Source organism: Amphiura filiformis, chromosome 1, assembly GCF_039555335.1.
Source record: "Amphiura filiformis chromosome 1, Afil_fr2py, whole genome shotgun sequence".
Lineage (NCBI taxonomy): Eukaryota > Metazoa > Echinodermata > Ophiuroidea > Amphilepidida > Amphiuridae > Amphiura > Amphiura filiformis.
The window spans coordinates 57,999,126-58,018,215 of NC_092628.1; the positions used below are offsets into that span (position 1 = coordinate 57,999,126).

At 36.0% G+C, this 19,090-nt stretch overlaps 1 protein-coding gene across 1 annotated transcript; it reads left to right on the top strand.

Moving 5' to 3' along the window:
- Positions 1-1,661: 1,661 nt before the first annotated feature.
- LOC140161947 (receptor-type tyrosine-protein phosphatase F-like) lies at positions 1,662-10,842 on the top strand. Its single transcript, XM_072185243.1, has 8 exons — positions 1,662-1,753; positions 2,145-2,501; positions 4,922-5,224; positions 5,758-6,060; positions 6,421-6,708; positions 8,278-8,391; positions 8,927-9,056; positions 10,481-10,842. The coding sequence occupies exons 1-8, from the start codon at positions 1,690-1,692 to the stop codon at positions 10,785-10,787; spliced, it is 1,866 nt and encodes a 621-aa protein (XP_072041344.1). The 5' UTR covers positions 1,662-1,689; the 3' UTR covers positions 10,788-10,842.
- Positions 10,843-19,090: the final 8,248 nt, after the last annotated feature.

Below are 19,090 nucleotides of genomic sequence, written 5' to 3' on the forward strand. Positions count from 1 at the left end.
TTTCATTTTGACAAGATTCTGTTATGTCCCGCTCTGACAAGACAAATTATTGAAATTTGATTATTTATGTCATTTTTGACAAGACAAACTACTCAGAGTTGATACGTTTGGTCATTTTTGACAAGTTTTGATGAGTTTATTGTCATTTCTGTTATCTGTTATGTCCCCATCTGAATAGTTGACGTTGTCAAATTTGACAAGTTTTCTATCCAAAATGAGTAGATCGATTTAAGAATGCATAAGAACAGGTATAGCTATTTAGCTATTTTCTGAAGATAGTATTACATAATACTGTTATCTTCTGAAGATAGCATTATATAAGCACATAGGTACTGCTATCTTCTAAAGATAGCATTACACAAGAACAGAGGTAATACTGTCTTCTGAAGATAGCATAACAGATAACAGATATACTGCTATCTACAGAAGATATCATTACCAAAGAACACAGGTACTACTATCTTCTGAAGATAGTATTACACAAGAATAGAGGTACGCTGTTTTCTGAAGATAGCATTAAACAAAAATAGAGGTACAGCTATCTACCAAAGATAGCATTACACAAGAATAGAGGTACGCTGTCTTCTGCAGATAGCATTACATAAGAACAGAGGTACAGCTATCTACTAAAGATAGCATTACATAAGAACAGAGGTACGCTGTCTTCTGAAGATAGCATTACATAAGAACAGAGGTACAGCTATCTACTAAAGATAGCATTACATAAGAACAGAGGTACGCTGTCTTCTGAAGATAGCATTACATAAGAACAGAGGTACAGCTATCTACTAAAGATAGCATTACATAAGAATAGAGGTACGCTGTCTTCTGAAGATAGCATTACATAAAACAGAGGTACAGCTATCTACTAAAGATAGCATTACATAAGAACAGAGGTACGCTGTCTTCTGAGGATAGCATTACATAAGAACAGAGGTACACTGTCTTCTGAAGATAGCATTACATAAGAACAAGGATAATGCTATCGCTTGCAAGTAGCATTACATTAGAACAGAGGATGCGGGCTTTTCAAATCATTATGCAAGCATGTATAGGTCCATTTTGTGGGACAACGTACTTTAAATCATCACGCAAGAGAGGGTGCAAGTTCATAGCTCAGAAATTGTACATCTGGAAGTGCAACGTTATCAGCCAAACAATAACGATTTCAACTTACATGCGTAATTGCCTAGCAACCAGATAATTCATTAGCTTGGATAAAATGTGGATAAATTTTGCTCTATGATGGGGCCCTGTGAATAAAAGTCCGATTTACATTAAAGGTTGATAAAATGAATTTCGCTATTTTTATTCAAATGAGCACAAGAAAGCTATTGTTGTTATCTTTTCTCAGATTTTTAAAATTTTGAGATAAGTTTTGGAGTTACAAAGTGCTGTCAAATAATGGATTTCTTTTTTTGTAACCACCACTGCATGTACAATGTGTCGCTGGCATGTGACAAGGTCGACTGCACAAACTTGATTGCCGGGTCTCAAATGTGCAAGTTCACTGAACAAGTTTTGACATTGGGATGTAAGCGGAAATAGAATGACAAAATAATTACTATTATGAACAATAAAATATTCTATATAGTTGTACATACAAATATCGTTACGTTTTCTAAGCCAGAAGTTTCTATAATAATATTTCTTAGCTTATTTTTCAGGTATTTTCCCCCAGTAATAATCATGGCAAGTTTACGTTTCCTAATCGTCGTTGCTTTATGGATTTCTGTCATTCGTCAGACTCAAGGTAAAGTATAACATTATTCAATTCAATGTACTACATGTGTGCATTGCCGTACAATATATCGCAGTACTGCTGCACCATGTCTTTTATTACTACAAGTGTATACTAAATTCTGCAGCAAATGAAGGAGCAAAAAAGAAGGAGCAAAATTGATCCACCAATCCTCTATACATGTATACATGATTAGATTTCATTAGACAATCGAATATAAAAAGAATCACACTACTGCACTGCAGGAACATAATATAGACACACATCACACCAACTATGTAAGTTAATTGTATTGTCTCGATAACTGCAACTACTGTCTTTTAAAGTATGTTTCAATATCATCATTGCACTTCAATCTCCTAAGCGATTATTTTATTCAAAATATTTATTGTTTTGACGGCAGGTCAATGCCCAATACAAAACTTTCAAGTGATTCCAGATCCATCTTCACCGTCATCACAGCTGAGTGTCTTATGGCAATGTGAGGCACGTGATAATGACTTCCAGATAACATATCAGCTAACCAACAGAGACCAATGTGATACAGGCGATGGCAATCAGCAGCCTCCGTTTGATGTCCAGACTACAGGATTTAGTAACTGGGATGACGTGGAAGTGAATCTTGGTAATGGTTTCTACTGGTATTCAACAATTGTGACAGGTTTATTACCTTACTCTACCTACACTGTGGCCATACAATCAAGACGACGTTTGAATGAGGGTGACATACAAAGTACAGATGTCACAACAGGTGAAGCCGGTAAGTGTTGATTATCATAATGCTCATTGTGATTATGACAGTCTTGACAGATATTCCTTGAAAGCAATAAGATTAATCTAAACCATTGAACGTGTGGAAAATTTTGTTGGCTGCAGTATAATACCGCATAACCTATAATACCGCATGTATAAACAAATCGGAATATAATTTCATTCGATCATTCCGATTTTGTTTTACACAAGTTTGATATTATACTGCAGCTAACAAAATTCTCCAAATATTCATATCCATGATCGATCTGATGATATCAAGTTGTGCTTAAAATTATGGCCATTCAAACAAGTGGGACTTTTTTATGTGTTTGTTTTGAATTTTGATATGAGAAATAATGAGTAAAATAGTGATATGAAGCTAACATTCAACATATACCGTCCACGGCGAAACGCTCGTAAAGTCGGCCTCTGGTCAAATTTGTTTTCTTCCGTGTTTAGAAAATATATATCATAAGCTTTACACTGATATATCATTTGACTTCAAACGATATCCAGAAGCGGAGTTATGGCTTGTTAAACTTTGCTCCTTCCGTAAAAGGGTATTATTTTGGTGCTACATTATTTCTCTTTTTCTACATTGCTGGTATTAAGGGCTGGGGTATGAACACGAACATTGCATTCTGAATACGAAGAATGTCATTCTGATATCAAATAATTCTGATTTTTTGAAATTCGCAATTTAATACACATTTTATGGCAAATCATTAAAAATTGATATTTTGATATTTAACAGTACTTGAAGTAAACTTTATAAATCTGATGATTTATACTTAAAGTGTATGTAGGTGGGATGAAAAGCCGACGATCAATTGAAAATTTCGACCTTTCGTATTGAAGATATGGATTTTTTCCCCAAAACACCAAAAAAATTAGGTCTTTTTGGGAAGAAAATCCATATCTTCAATATGAAAGGTCAAAATTTTCAATTGACCGTCGGCTTTTCCTCCCTGCTACATACACTTTAAGAATATGTCATTAGATTTATATAGGCCTAATTTACTTCGAGGACTGTATTATATCAAAAATTTGCAAAATATCAAATTTTTATAATTTGTCCTAAAATTTGTATTATATTGTGATTTTCAAAAAATGAACATTATTTGATATCAGAAAGACATGCTTCGTATTCAGAATGCAATTCGATAGGTCTGAGGTGCTCTCATGTCCCACAAAAAATACTGTCGAAACGCAATAAACGCTCATTTTAGATCCCTTAAATATCAAATGGTCATAATTGAGGGTCACTTCAAATCATCCCCAAGTCAACGAGGTTCAGGAATGTCCTCTCATTGTTAATTGTTGGTAACCCACCACTTGAACAGGATTTAGCCAAAGCAAACAAAGACTAAAGCTATTTACTAATTCTATCTACTAATTCTAATTCTATACATAAGTATAAGTTTATTATCCTCTTCAACAATAGGATTAAAGATTTGAGTTTGAGTGGACTAAAATGAGAAATATGTAGGACAAACATTAGGTACATTATGAATACAACCTTTATGCACATTTTGCACTGTAACTTGAAATACAATTTGCCGACTTTTCGAGCGGTTTGAGATGGATGGTCACATATGGACAATGCCATGGTAATTCGTGTATGGCAAGCTCGTGCTACACTTTTGCGGGTTCTTTGACAAACTTTATGCTCCAGCTTTTAAACTGATTTGAGTGGAATCTTTATTTTTTTTGTATTTTAATACCCAACATTCATGGCTAGATCCTCATAGTATTGCTAAATGCAGATATCAACTTTCTTTTGTACGTATGGGACAGCTGTGAAAAACGGTAACTCGTGCTACGAGTCATGACATGCCAAAAAATCACTCACATTAATTTGGATGGTGTCTCTACTCCCATATTCTGTAGGTAATCGTTGACTACCGTGGCTTTGTGGGGCGAGCGGTGTCATCTTGGAGAATTGCATTAGGTCCCAGATTGTGAAGATATGGGATTGCAGCTTGCTGCACAGAATAATGGTCAATTTGGCAAATTCCTTTTGAGACCCCAATGCATACACAAGGCGTTTACTCAGCTGTGAAGAATATTATTGTTTCAAATGGCGTGTCATTGTAAAGAGGAGTATTGTAGCTATCCGTTGATATGCAACACGATATGAATATGTCATAAATAATTTGAGATACAGATGCTTGAAAAAACTTTCCAAACTTTTGTTGAGGAGTTTATATGGAAATGAATTGAAATGATAGATGTAGACATGTGTTTGATCGTTGTATTACGAGTGTAGAAAATTAAATCAAATTGACAAATGAGTAAAGTAAAATGTAATACATAAGTAATTGATTAGAACGCATCCAACGGAACATAGGTATAGGATGCATGTACAATGTACATTGTACATGTAATATTTACAGTGTATCACTCTTTTGTTTCTGTTATGAACAGTACCAAGTCGCAGACCGGCCAGTCTTTATGCAATATTTACAACACATGATATAGATTATTCTTGGAGTGAGATACTATGTGGCAGCAGACATGGCAACATCACAGGTTATGAATACAATCTGACGTACACAAATGATGGTCAACCTGTCAGTGACGCAGTGTTCACACCAATAACGTTTTCAAGAAGACCTGGTCTGCGGGTTACTGGTCTCAGCTGCGCTGTGCAGTATACATTTAACGTCGCATGGAAGAACAACGCAGGAGCAGGAGCAAGAAGCGGTATAATCATTTCTACCACAAGCGGTTAGTTTTTATCACATCTGGATCAAAATAATTGGCAGTGTCAGCAAAGCAGTATCCACGCCAATTTCTTTTCAAACAGACCTGATATGTGTTAATACTGATTTGGTCTCTGCTGCCACATTTGGAAGAGCAATGCAGGAACTGGACGAAACGGGTAAACGGTGAAAAATTTAAAACAACACTAAAACGGAAATGAAATTTCGAGGGTTCAAAACCAGAAAGCCTTAACTCACAATGACCGGCTCTGACAAAATGAGCATAAAGTTGGCTCTTTGCTTTGGTCTTCAAACATCAATATTTCCTCCACAATGTCTTTTGTTTTCTATTGAATTTTGTCATGATTAATGTAATGTATCTTACCTCGTATCTTCTATAGTGCCTGGCGACTTTGTGCTCATTTTGTGGGAACATGTGATTGTGAGTCGAGGCTTTCTGGCTCTCAGCCCTCGGAATAACGAGGAAGTACAATGACGTGTTTTCGAATTGAAAAGCCAACATGGTCAATGTTCATTTATTTTTAATTTGCCCTTCAGTTTCACCTGGCAGCGTTCAAAATATGCAGGCTTTCTTAACGGCTACACAAATCACTATAACCTGGACGGAGCCAGCTGAGAGAGGATGTCCTGCAGTAGATACGTATGAGGTGACATGTGAAGGGAACACCAGACATGAAGATGAGTGTCAGGATGTCTTCCCTACACACACCGTCATGGATACAACCAGTAGCCTGTCATATGTGTGCGATGTGAGACCATTTTATTCCTACAACATAAGGGCGAATGGTATAGGTGGTCCAGTTCTGGAACTATCTGAACCACAACTTACCTCAGGATTAGGTACATACGGTTTACCATGTACAGATGTATGAGATGTGAAATATAAATTGACAAGTAGGCCTAATGGCAAATATTTAGATCTACCTTTGTATTTAAATATCATCATTTTAATTTCTCATCTATTTCGTTACACCGAAGGTACTATGGAAAGTAGTGGATGACGACTTACACTGCTTAGGATTTACCAGGAAAGAAATTAATTCACTAGTTATTTTCATGTCATTAAAAAACGTAGATTCATTTTCAAGTTGTTAAAAAACTTGTATATGCTAAAGGTGAAAATGTTATAAAATTATTTTAGAAAATAATATTCGATATATAATAATGCGTGTGTGTCATGCATCTTTTCATTGATTTCAGCACCAAGTGCGCCACCTGGAAATGTCAGAATAGCTGGCAGCTCAGACACAACCCGTACCATCACATGGGATGAGATTCCTTGCTCTGACAGGAATGGACAGATTCTTGGGTATCGATATGAACTTACTTTACAGAACACAGTGATAGACAGCAAGGACGTAACAACGACATCTGTGACCATCACATTAGATACAGGAAACACGTACATTTTCAGTATTGCAGGAAGAACAGATTCTGGTATAGGACCTTACACTCACATAACCATTAACACTTTGGTAGGAACAACAAGTAAGTATATCATGAATATCAATAAAAAGTTACATGGCTCAAGACAGATACAGGAAAGTGTCGGGATAATAATTACTCCAGGATGGTCGAACAAGAAATATAGACCTTTTCAGGAAGACATTTTACGACAAATTCGATCGTGGGCGACCACGGCAAAGATTTTGACCAACTTCACCAAAAAATGGTTGAAATTTGGGTGAAAATCATAACCTTTTATGCTTTTGCTTTTACAAATATCGTTCATATCTTTCTAATAGAATGCTGTCTATGGCGTTACCTCGTACACTACTCCAGTCATTTCATGAGTACCACAAGGCTCTGTCCTAGGTCCCTTCTGTTCTTTATCTTTGCTTCTCTAATTTCTCACAGGACAGCCGGTCAATCACATTTCTGACCTGCCCGACTTCCAGAAAGATATTGATATTATATCCACAACTGGTTCAGTTCCTATGATCATCTGTCTGCCAATGCCGGTAAGACAAAAGCCACAATGATCTCTGCCAAAAAGAAACCTTATACACAGATGCAACTCTTCATGAATAACCAATGAATTGAAAGAGTCAGCTCTCTCGGCATTTGGATTAGCCACAACCTCCATGTGATGTCGACAATTATGCAAGAAAGCTCTGAAAACAATTGGTCTCTCTACACAAGTCTTTTCACAATCCTCTTTAAATCCGCTGTTCTCTCTATACCTGGCTCTTGTTCTTGCCAACACTAGAATATTTGGCTGCTTCATCACCCTATAAACCAGACGCTGACCAGCCGGATTGAATCCGCCCAGCGCTTTGCTTTCCGCAAGAATGGAAACTGTCTCACGAGGTTTTTCACTCAAAAATAGACCCCACTCCTCTCCAACCGTCGTGATCTTCTCACGCTGTATCATCTTTACAAGGTTGTCACCGACAATGTTGCTAAATGCCCAACCCTGTCCGCCTTCAACTCTGCTATCAGTGACCATGTGTTTTAGTCAGATCCTCTTTCATCTCATTTTATTGTCTGTATTTGATTTTAAATCGTTTTGCCTCTCCATTTTCTGTCGTTCCCTTTTATTTTCCTATTTGATGTATTTAGGCCACTTAAATTTAGTGCTCATGCACTATTAGGTTCTCGCCTGGTCTTATGGCCGAATTAATACAAATAGATAAATAAATGGCTAATGTGAAATTTTAGGTTTTTTTTTTTTTTTTTTTTGCATTCGAAGTCATTTATATGTCTGAATCTCGCCATTTGAGTCTTTCCATAGGATTCCCGTGAAAGGTTCATAGAAACTTGTGTATTGTGCATAAAAGCATACATCATTACAATGTATATCATATTTGTATATCGGGCGCGTAGGCTCAGAATTACAAGGTATATAGTTGATTTTGGTGTTGTTGGAGATAATGGTATTTTGAAATTGTCATTTTTCAAACCATAAAATGATATATAACTAATTTCTTAACAAAACAATGAAACGGCTATATTCCAAAAACACCAAAATGTTAGTAAGAACCTTGTTACTGAATTTACTTTTGTGTGTAATTTCTAAGTAACAATGATAAGTAAGTTTGCAATAAATTATTTCAGCTACGTCTACATTTCAAGATCGGACAACTGGTAGATCTTTTTCTACTTCAAAGACCAGTCCCAGAGGAACTTTAACCGTTGGAAGAGAGGAAATGTCCACCACTGCAACTATTGGTATGTATAATGCTTGCAAGTGATTTGTATTGCGAGTGGTAAAACTACCTTGATTGAAGGGATGGGATCGACTGGATATTTATGGCTCACTATAAAAACAAGTTTAGGCTTCATGTTGTTGCAACAAAAGGAAAAGGCTATTCTGATTAAGCGGCTATGGATGATTATGTGTGGGTGGGTGTAGGACTGTTACAGTAGGTGTGGGTTAGGCATTTTGTTAGGGGTGCGCGGGACGTGTGTGGAGTGTGTGTAGTTATCGCCTTCGGTGGTTGTAAATATCTGTGCTCTTTTGAACAAATTTAAAGTGAATATTTTTTGTCACACCCGGGCCTATAGGTCTTGGAATTAAGAAAGTTAAGGATACATACTTTATTGGCTACTGTGTTGTTTGCAACCATGAATGCCTCGTTTCGAGGACGTATTCCACGTCCTCTAAGTATATTCCTTTTGCTAATAAAAATATCATAGGTAAGTGATTGTCGTAAAATTACACTACAACGCTCACAACGCAGAACAATCCTTGTTAATAATGCAGGTATGACAGCTCCGAAAGTGAACGCTGCCGTTGGACAAGGTTCAACCAACATGCCAGTTATTGTCACCCTTGCTGTGTTGCTTCTTGCTGCTCTAATTACAATTATTATCTTGGGTCTACTTTTGTATAGGTATGTTGACTAATTGAAATCGCAACTTTCCATATTAGAGTGCATTAAAGTGATGCGCTGCCACTTTTCGTGAAATAACTTGCAGGGGCGCACAGTGTCATCGACCCTATATCTTCATGGCAGGAATCGCCATGGTAGGTTAAATCCACAGCCACGATTAGCCATTTGGTTCAAACCTTTAAAGCTCTTTTAAACTAATAATTAGTCGAGGGACATAACTAAGGCTACTCACAATAGCCGGGTAATCGATCTTGGTTGTGCGTGATTAAGCTTGTATACCCCATTGAGGTCAATGGTCATCGACTTTTATACTGCCTACAGTGAGTGCAGCTGTACTACACGCTGCACGCTGTAGTCCATAACAGGACCAACGCAATATAAAATGGTCAAATTTTGAGTTCAAAGCGCACGGCCAATTTTCAAAGCGCATTCTAGCGACTATCATATCTGTTCAACACGTATTTCCAAGTTTATGAGACCAAATCTGGTTTCTTGAGAAAAAAATCATGACGGGAGATATTCATCATTTTCTAACCCGGTATCAGAAGATTTTCGTCTGATATCAAAATCGTGCATAGCAATTCACGTGTATCGATCCCGTGTATTCATTTTAGTGTCCCTTCTGCACCAAATAATTATTAGCCAGGCGGTGTCGGTGTGGGGCGTAGCAAGAGCTTCAGGGGTCCATGGACAAGGTGTAATGCGGGCCCTTCAAACATCTCTTTTATTCCGATTTCATTTTCGCTTTTGCTCGGGTCCCTGGATTTCGTCCACCCTGTCCACCTGCTTGCTACGCCCCTGATAACTTGTAAAGAAGATCACTCTGTTGTGTCCTGATTTCAATGGGTATCTATAGATAGTCGCAAGGCGTAAACCATATCTCTCATTTACTTGTATCTTTTATTAGCTTCGTTTATAAGATGACCAAACCATCAATCAAGACTTTTTTGATTTCCTCAGGAAAAAGCATTGAAGTTTTTATTGTTTAACAAGTTTAACATTAATCTTGAATCGAATAAATTATTGGGGGAATTCATACAAAAAAGAACATGGGACCGGCTAAAGTCTTTGATGTGGAAGTATGACACAGCGTTCTTTTGACCACAATCTATTTTATATCTCCACAAGTTTAACAGTATAAAGTGTCTTTTTAAAACAAGCTTAATGTTAATCTCAAGTGAGGTGAATAAATTAGCGGGCGAATTGAAATTCTCGAAAATAAAAAGACTGAAATGGGGCCGGCCTTAGTCTTTAATGCGGAAGTATGACACAAAAATTCATTTGAACTCAATGTCTTTCATATCTCCATGAAAATATAACAGTATACATGTATATCAGTAAATTTTATTCATTATTTTGAGAAATAACTCGAATTATCGTAGTTTTTCCCTTTTTCTCATTTTATTTCAAACTATATAACAAAGAGCAAGAAGTACCAAAGGTGACTCCACAAATTACGAAAATGGAGATATCGGTAAGGCGAATAACACTATAGCCACGTCGTCATCAGGTAATGTAATGAATACAGCATACCAACCAGACAATGACGATATGGGGTATGAAATCCCTCCGACAGGTGTAAGTCATCAGGTTGGCTCTTCATCTGACTACGAAGTAACCCTATCTGACAGACCTCAATCAGGACAACATTATGAAGATCTGGATCAGAAGAGTATGGAGAAAGGTCACCAATACCAGTCACTTGGTGATAAAAGAAATATGCGTAAATGATGCATTGGAACTAGCAAGCAAACTGTGAAAGAGAAAAAACTAAATACCCAGTTTATTTTTTAAAAAAATGGGGTTTTTAATCATTGTAATAAAAAAAAAATAGATGTAAAAAGTGAGCGGTCAGGAATCGCCTTTAGCTTTATCGGGCATTCTTTTATCAGTATATCAAAACTTTGTTATTATCATTATCACCATACTATTATTATCACTAGACTCATAACTATCATTATTATTTCTTGAGGGTATGGATACGGATGTAGATGGATGCACGAGCTGCACGAGTGTAAATTAATGTTACACACCTGACTCAAGGTCCCCCAGTTGTCTTGCAAACACTTTCTGGGCCATTTCTTTGGTACTTTGTTAGATTACCTCTATAATTATTACACAGTCAACTGCGCTTGATGTGTTTTACATTTCTTTGCATGTACTTTTATCATGTCATAATATATCTTTATTTTCATAGTTGAACAATCGATCATATCAAATCAAATCAAATCAAAAATCAAATCAAATCAAATCAAATCAAATCAAATCAAATCAATCAAAGCATTCAAAACATATCAGATTAGATCAAATCAAATTTATTCAAGTCAAATCTGTGCTGTACATCATGCACTAATTTGGATCACAACATTCTTTTCACAAAGGAAAGTCTACATCCATTGTTTGCATTATTGTCGGATGTGACGGTAATGCGATTTAGAATGTAACCTCACTGTATTTTCACTTGCGGCAACAGTACTAGTAAGGCCCGGTCACACTATGACGGACGATAAGCAACGAAAGGTGACGAACGTGAAAATCACAAAATGTTGACGGCAAAGCGACGACAAAAAGAGGAAAAACAAGATTTGCTGACGAGTGGGAACGACCTTTAGCGACAACACGACGGCAAGGGGCGAAAGGCTGCGGCAGGAAACGGAGACTAGCGACCAAAACCGGACGTTGTCTGGGCGGTGAGTGACGAAGTCTCGACGAAGCCCGACAACAAGCAACGAGGTCAGACGGCTGGCAGCGGATTTGCTTGCTGCAAGGAACGGCAGCTGACGGTGGATTGCGGTGATGATGACGTGACTCAGCAGCCGACATCAAAGCCTGTGTGTGTGCGGGTCGTATAGTCCCCTTTGGCGTTCCCACTCTTCACAACGTTCTGATCATCCACTCAAAAATATCAATATCAATAATAATCAAAAATATTAACATCAATATCAATAATAATCAAAAATGGTAAAATCGATATCAATAATAATCCAAACTATTAATATCTATATCAATAATAATCAGGATTATTAACATCAATATCAATAATAATCAAAAATATTACACATATCAATAATAATCAAAAATAGTAAAAATTAATATCAATAATAATCCAAACTATTAAAATCTATATCAATAATATATCAATAATAAAATATTAACATAAATATCAATTATTATAATCAAAGATATTAATATCAATAATAATAACAAATACTACACATATCAAAAATAATCAAAAAATTAATATAAATATCAATAGGAATCAAAATATTAAAATCAATATTAATAATAATCCAAACTATTATATCAATATCAATATATCAATAATTATCAAAAATATTATCATCAATATCAATAATAATAAAAATGTTAATATCAGTATCAATAATAATCACAAATATTAACATCAATATCAATAACAATATCAATAATAATCAGAAATATTAATATTTTTGATTATTATTGATATTATTTTCTTTTTATATGAACTTTAAAATTGCATCTTGCCGGGTAGTCTATTGAAATCGAACTGACGTCAATAAAACGTCAAACATCGCACAATAAGACTTGATTAGAATTTACAGTCACTCATCGTGAGTTGCCGTTAGTTGTCGCTGAGAATCCGTTAGCGACCGCAAACGGCCGAAATTATTCGTCGGGAAATTTTCAACATGTTGAAAATTTTGTGACGACAAAAAAGTAGTTGTCACAATTTCGTTGGTAGTCGTTGTCAACGACCATAAAAAGACTTGATTAATCTCTACAATCCTACAAATGCATATATCTATTTCATGAATCGCACAAAAAGTTTAAAATCGTTGACCATCGTTTAAAAATCGTAACCCATCGCAGACCACCGTTTCAATGCCGCAGGTACTCGCAAACGATACTCGCAAACAATATCCGTCACTCTCCGGACAAAAAGTCACTGTCGCACCAAGACCGTTACAATTTCGTTGCTTGCCGCAACATGTCGTCAGGGTTCGAGATGTGACGTCGCTTGCCGTTGTTTATTCGTCAATGGTCGTTGACAACGACTACCAACGAAATTGTGACGACCTCAAAACGACTAGAGACGGCTTCGCACGGTATGGAAACGTCAAAGAAATGAGGGTTGCGGTCTCCAACGAAATTTGAACGGAATCACAACTACCTTTTTGTCGTCACAAAATTTTCAACATGTTGAAAATTTCCCGACGAATAATTTCGGCCGTCTGCGGTCGCTGACGGATTCGTCAGCGACAACTAACGGCAACCCACGATGAGTGGCGGTAAATTCAAAATTGCAATTCGCAGCTTAACGTCGCTTGCCGTTCACCCCTATTCGTCACAGTGTGACCGGGCCTTTACACATTTATTTGTGTGTAAAAATAAGGCATGTGCGTCTGTTTGTGGGGTGTGGGTTGGTTAGGGTGGTAGTGTGTTTGAGGTGTGCATATTCCTGCTTTTTTTGCTGAACCATGAAATGGTATCAGCCTATATGAGTGAATGTTACTATTTTATATAGTTTTCATTGTAACTTTATGGAAGTTGCGCAATAATTACAGAAGCATGATTTCTTTACATTGTACCTCTTTCTACATTGTATATATATTTGCCAATTTTTGTGTATTTTATGCAATCAGTAAACTTGTAACCAAAAAAACAAACAGATGGGGTATTACTCATATAATTAATATGCGTGAATAAATTAGCAAGAGAAGAATCACGAATGCGGAGATACCAAGCCCTTATGTGGATGTATGTACTGGACGTATATTGAAAATATGCATGCAAAAGATTGTAAAATATTGCCCATGTAATACCAGTTGCTTTATAAATTGGAAACAGTTAAAGACGAAAAGAACGCTCAAAAGCCCCCCCCCCCCCCCTACACTATCAATGGTGGAATTAAAGATACCTGTACGATTATATCAAAAAGAATAGTACATTTTTAATAGGATCAAAATTGGCGTGATCGCAGGAACATAATGGATGTATAGTTATTAAGAGTTTTATATTAGCATTTCTTGTTAATAATAATATTTACCCGGTGGTTTCGGAATCTATTATGAGTATTAACCCTTGTCTTATATACTGCCAACACCTTCAACAGTCTAGTAGGGATCTCGCCTGATTCACACGCTTTATAGAATTACACATGGAGAAATTCACTCAGAATATGAAATACTATCTACTGAAGATAGAATTACACATGGAGTAGAGTCTCACTCAGGATATGTACAGTACATGTACGTAACTACTATCCACTGAAGATAGAATTACACAGCGAATAGGGACTGCAGACTCACTTAGGATATGTTCTGCTATCTACTGAAAATAGCATTTATACAGGGAGTAGTAAGAAACTCACCTAGAAGATATCTTGGTGCAGATTGGTAATCCAGTAAATAACATATAAGGTAAAGTTAAATCGAATTCTGGAAATAAAATTTGCAACTTACATGCGACAGTTGCGTCCAGTAACTCCGAACTTCATCAGGCATCTGATTGATCACGTAACAAACGTCAGGGAAGCCATTTGGGAGAGAGTGGAGTAGCCAGCCATCAACAAAAATGGGGGACACCGCTTTCAACTGCCGCACGCCTGGGACCAAGCTTTGCAAAAGTTTGGTCATTTTTGACAAGTTTTGATATGAGTTTATTGTCATTTCTGTTATGTCCCCATCTCTGAATAGTTTACGTTGTCAAATTTGACAAGATTATATTCAAAATGAGTAGATCGTTTTAAGAATGCACAAGACCAGAGGTATAGCTATTTTCTGAAGATAGTATTACATAATACTGTTATCTTCTGAAGATAACATTATATAAGCACAGAGGTACTGCTATCTTCTGAAGATAGCATTACACAAGAACACAGGTACTACTATCTTCTGAAGATAGCATTACAAAAGAACAGAGGTACTATACGCTGTATTCAAAATGAGTAGATCGTTTTAAGAATGCACAAGACCAGAGCTATAGCTATTTTCTGAAGATAGTATTACATAATACTGTTATCTTCTGAAGATAGCATTATACAAGAACAGAGGTACAGCTATCTACTAAAGATAGCATTACATAAGAACAGAGGTACTGCTATCTACTAAAGAGAGCATTACATAAGAACAGAGGTACTGCTATATACTAAAGATAGCATTACACAAGAACAGAGGTACAGCTATCTACTAAAGATAGCATTACATAAGAACAGAGATACTGCTATCTACTAAAGATAGCATTACATAAGAACAGAGGTACTGCTATCTACTAAAGATAGCGTTACACAAGAACAGAGGTACTGCTATCTGCTAAAGATAGCATTACATAAGAACAGAGGTACTGCTATCTACTAAAGAGAGCATTACATAAGAACAGAGGTACAGCTATCTACTAAAGAGAGCATTACATAAGAACAGAGGTACAGCTATCTACTAAAGAGAGCATTACACAAGAACAGAGGTACTGCTATCTGCTAAAGATAGCATTACATAAGAACAGAGGTACTGCTATCTACTAAAGAGAGCATTACATAAGAACATAGGTACTGCTATCTACTAAAGAGAGCATTACATAAAAACAGAGGTACTGCTATCTACTAAAGATAGCATTACACAAGAATAGAGGTACTGCTATCTACTAAAGATAGCATTACATAAGAACAGAGGTACAGCTATCTACTAAAGATAGCATTACATAAGAACAGAGATACTGCTATCTACTAAAGATAGCATTACATAAGAACAGAGGTACAGCTATCTACTAAAGATAGCATTACATAAGAACAGAGGTACAGCTATCTACTAAAGATAGCATTACATAAGAACAGAGGTACTGCTTTCTACTAAAGATAGCATTACATAAGAACAGAGGTACTGCTATCTACTAAAGATAGCATTACATAAGAACAGAGGTACTGCTATCTACTAAAGATAGCATTACATAAGAACAGAGGTACTGCTATCTACTAAAGACAGCATTACATAAGAACAGATGTACTGCTATCTACTAAAGATAGCATTACATAAGAACAGAGGTACATCTATCTACTAAAGATAGCATTACATAAGAACAGAGGTACTGCTTTCTACTAAAGATAGCATTACATAAGAACAGAGGTACTGCTATCTACTAAAGATAGCATTACATAAGAACAGAGGTACTGCTATCTACTAAAGATAGCATTACATAAGAACAGAGGTACTGCTATCTACTAAAGACAGCATTACATAAGAACAGATGTACTGCTATCTACTAAAGATAGCATTACATAAGAACAGAGGTACATCTATCTACTAAAGATAGCATTACATAAGAACAGAGGTACTGCTATCTGCTAAAGATAGCATTACATAAGAACAGAGGTACTGCTATCTACTAAAGATAGCATTACATAAGAACAGAGGTACTGCTTTCGTCTGAAAGTGGCATTACATAAGAACAGAGGTTGCGGCCTTTTCAAATCATTATACAAGCATGTATAGGTCCATTTTGTATGACAAAGTACTTTAAATCATCACGCAAGAGAGGGTGCAAGTTCATAGCTCAAAAATTGTACATCTGGAAGTGCAACGATATCAGCTAAACAATAACGATTTTAGCTCACATGCATAATTGCCTAGCAATCAGGCGTGTCAGGTAACTCATTGGATTGGATAAAATGTGGATAAATTAGGCTCTTTGGGGGCTTGTGAAGAAACGTCCAATTTACATAGAGTTACCAGTTGATGATTTCGCTATTTCTATTCAAATAAGCACGAGAAAGCTATTGTTGTTATCTTTTTTTCAGATTTTTAAAATTTTGAGATAATTTTTGGAAATAGTTAGAAAGTGCTGTCAAGTTATTATGGATTTTCTCGTTTTTTTTAACCACTCTGCATATACACTGTTTCGCTAGCATGTGACAAGGTCGACAACACTAACTTGATTGCCAGGTCTCAAATGTGCAAGTTCACTGAACAATTAGTTTTGACATTGGGATATAAGCGGAAATAGAATGACAAAATAATATCTATTATGAACAATAAATACATTATATTCTATACATGTATAGTTGTATATACAACTACCGTTACGTTTACTAAGCTAAACGTTTCTATAATTTATTAGCTTATTTTTCAGGTACTTTTCCCTATTAATAATCATGGCAAGTCTGCGTTTCCTAATCGTCGTTGCTTTATGGATTTCTGTCATTCGTCAGACTCAAGGTAAAGTATAACATTATTCAATTCAATGTACTACATGTGTGCATTGCCGTACAATATATCGCAGTACTGCTGCACCATGTCTTTTATTACTACAAGTGTATACTAAATTCTGCAGCAAATGAAGGAGCAAAAAAAAGGAGCAAAATTGATCCATCAATCCTCTGTACATGTATACATGATTAGATTTCATTAGACAATCGAATATAAAAAGAATCACACTACTGCACTGCAGGAACATAATATAGACACACATCACACCATGTAAGTTAATTTGTATTGTCTCGGTAACTGCAACTACTGTTTTTTAAAGTATGTTTCAATATGCACTTCAATCTCCTATGCGATTATTTTATTCAAAATATTTATTGTTTTGACGGCAGGTCAATGCCCAATAGAAAACTTTCAAGTGACTCCAGATCCATCCTCACCATCATCACAGCTGACTGTCTCATGGGAATGTAACGTACATAACAATGACTTCGAGATAACATACCAGTTAACCAATAGAGACCAATGTGATACAGGAGATGGCAGTGAGCTGGATCCATTTGATGTCCAGACTCTAGGATTTAGTAACTGGAATGAGGTGGAAGTGAATCTTGGTAATGGTTTCTACAGGTATTCACCAATTGCAACAGGTTTATTAGCTTACTCTACCTACGCTGTGACCATACAATCAAAATACTCTAGACGTTTTGGTATCATACAAAGTACATCTGTCACAACAGGTGAAGCTGGTAAGTGTTGATTATCATCTAATTTGGAAATCTATGTCAAATGACATAGTAAACACCTCTGAAAAGAAAAGTACCTAGTTGTTTGAACGTCATAATTAAAAAGCACTATGAATGCATATGTATATAGAAAAAAACAAGCCGGCGGAAAGCAAGTTTCATTCGATCATTCTGATTTCATTTTACACTCATTTGGTACTCATATTGCAACTAACAAAATTGTTCAATTTTGCTGCTTTTAATTATTTACGCTTAAAGTTATTCCCATATCAAAAAATGAGACCTTTTCGGATAACTTCCCGATAGTCACCGGGTAGACACCGGCAAATTTCACATGCAAATTAGATAGGTAGCGGGTGACTACCCGATAAATTTTTGGGAAACAATAGTGGATACCTTTTAGGTAATAACTACCGGATGACTACCCGATGACTGTTTTGGGAAACTAGCGGGTAACCACCCGATGACTTTTTGGGGAACTAGCGGATAACTACCCGATAACTTTTCGGGGACCTAGCGGATAACTTTTGGTGACGATATACCTGGTGACCTCTTTGGAGACTTCCTGTTGACCTTTTGGGGAATGCAGAAATACAAATTCATGAGTATGCACAAATTTATTAGGCAATTTAGCTTATTATTTGAATTGTAGATTTTGGAGAAATATAACTCTGCAGTCATGGCAGTTGAGCTTGTGCTATCTTGCTTTAAGAAACTTGAAAGTGTACAATGTAATTTTAAATATTCCTGATTTAATTTAATTGGTTCACCTTTATAAGGTGCATACCTTTCAATTAATGTACAACCACATTGATATGATATCAGCATATACATGTATTACAGACCTAAATGTGATCACATCACTGACACGTCCAGCATAATAATTTTCATATCAAATATTATAATTTATTTACAACAAATAGCTTAACATAAAGCTGATCAGTTAATTGACACATTAGCTGATGATTAGTAATTTAATTGACATTAATTTACTATCAAAATCATGTATGATTTACTAGAAAAGATATAAACTAAAACATTCAAATGTGTCATATTAGGTACATCAGTGTATAAAGACTGCATCAATACAAATCATTTCATACAAATTTTCCTA

Excerpts from the sequence above, each read along its gene's own strand:
- LOC140161947 (XM_072185243.1), top strand. The coding sequence starts at position 1,690 with ATGGCAAGTTTACGTTTCCTAATCGTCGTTGCTTTATGGATTTCTGTC. Across the intron at positions 1,754-2,144 it reads TGTCATTCGTCAGACTCAAG|GTCAATGCCCAATACAAAAC; the intron begins GTAAAGTATAAC and ends TTTTGACGGCAG. Across the intron at positions 6,709-8,277 it reads CACTTTGGTAGGAACAACAA|CTACGTCTACATTTCAAGAT; the intron begins GTAAGTATATCA and ends AAATTATTTCAG.